Here is a 5113-nt window from a genome sequence, read left to right as displayed (position 1 = left end):
TCGCCGTGGCCAAGTCCGGCTGTGACGTGATATCACCAGGAAGGCGGAGTCCGTGCAGGGGTTCCGCCGGCTTCCCAATACATACCTTCGCTTAGTGGCAAGCCCAGCGTCTGGCCACAAAGGCCGAAGACGGATATTGTGCGCACCTAGTTTGGGTAGGGATACTGCCCATTCTTGGACACCCCAAAATGGTGCGGAGCGACTCGCCAGAGCGGCACGCCCACCTTACCCATCTCCTGTCTTTCTGCCTCGTAGCCAGCGGCGGCCACTGTGAGCGGCGAGTGTGGGCAACCTTGACCCCCTGGCAGCAAATGGTCGAAAATGGGGCCAGGGTCGGCAGTCCAGGACCACATGAGGATTTTTTAAGAGTGCACTAAAAGACCGTTCTGTGGTGAGTTTATCGTCCTTCTTGACACTACTGTATCCAACAGTTCAGTAGACTAGGTTCCGCCTGTCGCACCCGTGTCTTAGCATAGCCATGTCTTCCCTGATAGACGCTATCCCCTGGGAGGCGCTGATCACCTGGTCAAGCCTCGCCGTGGGACTCACGGCGACCCTGATAACCACTATCGTGCGCCGTCGCTATCTTTCTGCCATATCGAACATTCCGGGCCCGTTTTGGGCCTCCCTCACTCGACTATGGCATGTCTGGATCATCCTCGAAGGAAGGCAGAACGAGCGTCTCGTGGCTCTCCACAAACGGTATGGCCCGTTCGTTCGCATCGCCCCGAACGAGGTCAGCGTTTGTCACCGAGATGCCTCCACGTTCCTTTTGCGAGCCAATCTACACAAGGTCGGTTCGAACAAGTGCATGGTCTGCCCGCGGATAACTGAGTAACCCCCTGCAGGGCGACTGGTACCACGTCACGGCAGTGCCCGACTTCCGCTTCCGGAACCCTATGTCGACGACCGATCCCCGGAAGAAGAAGGCGCTTTCGAAACACTTTGCCCCAGGGTACGCCCCGTCGAAGGTCTGGGGATGGGAGTCCGACATCAACAGAAACATCGAGTGCTTGCTGTCTTGGATAGACGCTTATGCCGAGGACGAGAAGCCGATGCACCTTGATAAGTTCATCACGTACACGACATTCGACAACATAGGCTCCGTCTTTTTCTCGGAGCCGTTTGGTTTCATCAAAGCGGTACGTCATATTCTACAGTAGCCGGAGGTTGTCGTCCTTGCTAGTGACCATGCTCATGGCTAGAGTCCCTTCACGACTTTGAGCTGACGGCAGCAGGGCCGCGATATAGGCGGAACGTTGCGGAACAACGTCACGCTCAGCAAATTCGCAGCCGCCGCTGGTTTCTTCCTCGTGCCCCTGCGCATCCTTGTCAACCCGTTAACTAGTTGGATGCTGCTGCTGCCGATGGGCAGACTGTACAGGACCACGTCAGCGGCTTTGCGGAAGCGGATGAGCAACCCCAGTGCCGGCGACGATATGCTCTCGCACTGGCTTCGCGCTTCCGAAGAATCGGGGACACTGAGCGTACGGGAGATCGAGGCGCAGGCGAATGTGAATGTGGGCGCAGGGGCGGAGCCCGTTTCCAGTACCTATCCCAGTTCCTCTTTCTTAGCCCCGCGCTGACTTAGCCTTGAAGCTGCTATTCAGAGCGTTGTGTATCACATGATCAGGCATCCCAAGGCTTGGTCGACGGCCCGCGACGAGATCGATGCCGCTCGTGCCCAAGGGCGCTGCCAACATCGCGTTGTTTCGTCGCACGACGCCCAGAGCCTGCCTTATGTACAAGCTTGCGTGAAGGAGTCGCTGCGCTTGTTTAGCCCAACGACCATGGGATTGCCTCGTAAGGCTCCGAAGGGGGGCATCACTATCGCAGGCCGACACTTCGCAGAGGGCACCACTCTCAGTGTTTCTTCGCAGTAGGTTTGCGCGCTGTTGGTGAGCCGGTTCACCACGGAAGGCTGACACCCACAAGTGCAGTGCACTTATCGACGGACATCTGGGGAACTGATGCTCACCAATGGCACCCGGAACGCTGGATGTCTGGCTATACAAAGGAGTTGGAGAAAAACTGGTTGGTGGTAAGTCATCGCACGATTTACGGACGCTGCGCCAAGAGCTAAGGAGACAAGTTTTCCGCTGGGTATATGACGTGCCCGGGACGTCACCTTGCGCTGATGCAGGTCTCTAAAGTGGTAGCTTCTCTGATCCACTGCTACGATATCCGTCAGGTGGATCCGGACAGCGTGTGGAACTACCAGGCTAACTTCACCGCGCTGACGCACTCGTGGCCAGTCTATGTGAAGAAGAGGATGGATTGAGGGCTTTGGGTACCAGTTCAGCATTGGAGATCTCTTTCTAAGCACCGAGTCAACAAGGAGGGTGGCAGTAACAGAGACCGCTCGGTGGCTTCCCCCTTAATCAAAGTGGATATGGACTACGTGCTTAGACAGTTGTACTGCTACGCAACAACAGCCAGCCCGCGGGCCCACAATCCTCAAATGCGGCAATGATGCCCCTACTGTCGCGCATGTTGTGGGATATGGTATATCATCGATCACGCGGCGTGCGTGACGGAGAGAACGGGAACTATCTAGATGCGAGGTTGCTCAACTACTGGCTCCGGGCCACGGGGCTATCGGTCGAGACAGAACTCAAACTACGTACTGGAATGAAAATGGATGCTCCTCTCCGTTGTTCTTGTATCATGTTAAAAGAGGGAACCCAGCTCACAGTAAATGCACCCATCTGAGCGAGAGCCGCGAGGCCCAGAGCAGGACCGGAATATCGGACATGGAAGACAGATAGCGATGGCACACGACAACGGTTATCAGGGCCGCCGTGAGTCCACGGCGTTCTTGAACAGGATAGCAGCGTTTCCAAGGGGATGGCATCTATCAGGCAAGACATGGTTACGAGAAGACACGGGAGCAGCAGGCGGGACCTAGTTTCACAGTAAGAGTGCTTAGATGTAGTGAGCAACCGTGTCAAGCCACACCTACGGCATAGGAGGGACGGATGTGTGGCGATCAATATGACAGTGATAGTGGAGTGCAAGATGCTGGCTGGAGGAAGATGTTTGACAAGGGAAGCTGGAACAGAAGTTCATATGAATTATGCGCCTTTCATGTATCTAGAGATACTCGCTCGGACCTATGGAGTGGGCCTATCAACGCTCTGTTCTGCCTGGGTGGCACAGCCGCACCTTAGTGCGACGAAATGTTCAAACTCATGTCCAGGCCCTTCCCAATTCGAATCGCTCGGGTTGCGGCAGAATTTAGAGCAATACCGCCTTGAATCTGCCAGAGACCCTTTATCAGTTTTGTAATCTCGTTCTGTGTCTCCGGAAAAGCTGCCTTGAACCTCTCTGGGAATTCTGCCATGGAGAGACCCCACTTCTCCTTACACGGCCTACACAGCCGGATGCCTCCGAATTGCCGAATATCCTTGGTAGTGCCTGGTACTATGAACGTGCAGTTGGCACACTCCCGACTGCCACTGCGCTGCAGAAGGTCGCAGAATCCATCGAACATTAGCTTGTCAGACTGCGCAACAAAGTCTGCGTACCGTCCGTCATATTTCAGCTGTGCCACCGTCTCCTCGACCCTGTTCCAGAGTTTGAAGTTGGCACGGGTTAGCTCTACCACTTGCTCCGTCTCTGGCTTGCCGATCCGCAGTCCATCCTCGACGAAGCGGTACCTCCGCGTCATCATATGGAGAGGGCCTCCGAAGAAATGCAAGAAATTGACGACGCAGCGCTTGGCGGGATGGGTGGCCCATGGGACGTCGATAGCCCAAAGAACCATACGGTATAGCTGGAAGCTCTTGACGCGCGTGTGGGGGTCGAAATACCCGAAGGTGCTGTTGGTCTCGCCCTCCGCTCGATGCTTGTGGAAAGCGACGGCGTCGTACAGCGTACAACACAACTCTCCGATAAGCCGCCACTGCTCCTCACTGAAAATGACGTCGACACACTCGTTGCACGATAGTGCACTAGCGATTGTGTACCGAACCAGGGCGTCGCAGTCGCGGAGCCGGAACCAGGTCTGGGGCGACTCTGTTAGCGCGCATAGATAGCGACGGAACAATTCTGAGTCGAGTCTTTTGCTAGATTTCTCGACGGAGAGGAGCAGGAAAGCTCGAAACTCGCGAGACATGGCGGCGCGCAGCTCGGTGTCGCTACCAAACAGACTGTCTAGAAGCCCTTCTAGATCGTAGCCGAGGACGATACTACTGCCGTCTTGCGGCACCAAGTCGCCGCGGAACTCTGCGACGACGGCGATCACAATGGTTTTTGTGAATGCCATGTATTTCGCATTGTCCTTCCACTCGGGTATGACACTTTTGGTATATTCATAGGCGCAGGCAAGCGCCTCCTGGATAGTTTCCTCGGAGAGATCGGGTACTTCAAGGCCATCTCGTAGCTGTTCCGGGTAGAACCATACGTCGGGGAAGGTCTCGATATCCGCCGGGTCCTCGGGCATATCAGAGCTATCGGCTTGCCTTAAATTCATTGTGGCGCTTGGGAATCGGAAGAAGGCTGATGCAAACGACGAGTGTACATATCATCAGTGAGTCGGTGATCGGGTGTCCTAGCACTCTTTATAGCCAGCGGCTATTGTGTACGCAATCGGTCGACGAAGGCGCCAAGCCAGCGCCGATGCAATCTCTCAGATCTGCCCATCTCCTTGGCTTAGTTGAGGTCTAGCTGGTGACCGGAACATGCCGAATCCTCCGCCGTCCAGGTCGTCGGTGCATGCGTGCTTGTTGTGGACCCCACTTCCATGGAGCTTGGCCACTTCCAATCATTCACTGATGCTTGAGGAAACCCGATGCGGACACCGCTCAGGGTAGTCTAATTGACAGGCAGAATGCAGCCGTTTCAGCTACAGCAGCCTGCAACCCACTCTGACTGCATAGAGCCCCCAGGCAAGTAAGTGCCCAAAGCCCTGGCGGAGTCAGCACGCCCATTCAGATCTAGCCGTCTCTTGCTGTTTATAGTGGCTGCAGCCGCGCAGAGACAGTGCCAGGGCTATCCTAGCCCAAGGTCAAAAGGAGTTCCCGAAGCGGGACGCAAAGCCAGATGCTAGCGGGGCCATCACACCCTCTCGACTATTATCATCTCTCATGGTCCATCATGGCTGCCACATGGC

The 5113-nt window shown here is 55.7% G+C and overlaps 2 protein-coding genes across 2 annotated transcripts; one reads left to right on the top strand and one right to left on the bottom strand.

The window, feature by feature from the left end:
• Positions 1–478: 478 nt before the first annotated feature.
• Positions 479–2281, top strand: J7T54_001560 (uncharacterized protein; the record flags this gene model as incomplete). Its single annotated transcript, XM_051510534.1, has 6 exons — positions 479–793; positions 849–1142; positions 1239–1514; positions 1611–1803; positions 1941–2041; positions 2144–2281. The coding sequence occupies 6 exons, from the start codon at positions 479–481 to the stop codon at positions 2279–2281; spliced, it is 1317 nt and encodes a 438-aa protein (XP_051358575.1).
• An 885-nt stretch (positions 2282–3166) lies between these two features.
• J7T54_001559 (uncharacterized protein) lies at positions 3167–4474 on the bottom strand (the record flags this gene model as incomplete). The annotated part of the gene is made up of 1 exon (XM_051510533.1): positions 3167–4474. The coding sequence occupies one exon, from the start codon at positions 4472–4474 to the stop codon at positions 3167–3169; it is 1308 nt and encodes a 435-aa protein (XP_051358574.1).
• Between the last annotated feature and the right edge of the window lie 639 nt (positions 4475–5113).

This window comes from Emericellopsis cladophorae, assembly GCF_022114955.1.
Source record: "Emericellopsis cladophorae strain MUM 19.33 chromosome Unknown NODE_118_length_23107_cov_38_231524, whole genome shotgun sequence".
Lineage (NCBI taxonomy): Eukaryota > Fungi > Ascomycota > Sordariomycetes > Hypocreales > Bionectriaceae > Emericellopsis > Emericellopsis cladophorae.
The sequence above is the reverse complement of the archived record's forward strand: the minus strand, read 5'-3'. Positions and strand labels throughout refer to the sequence as shown.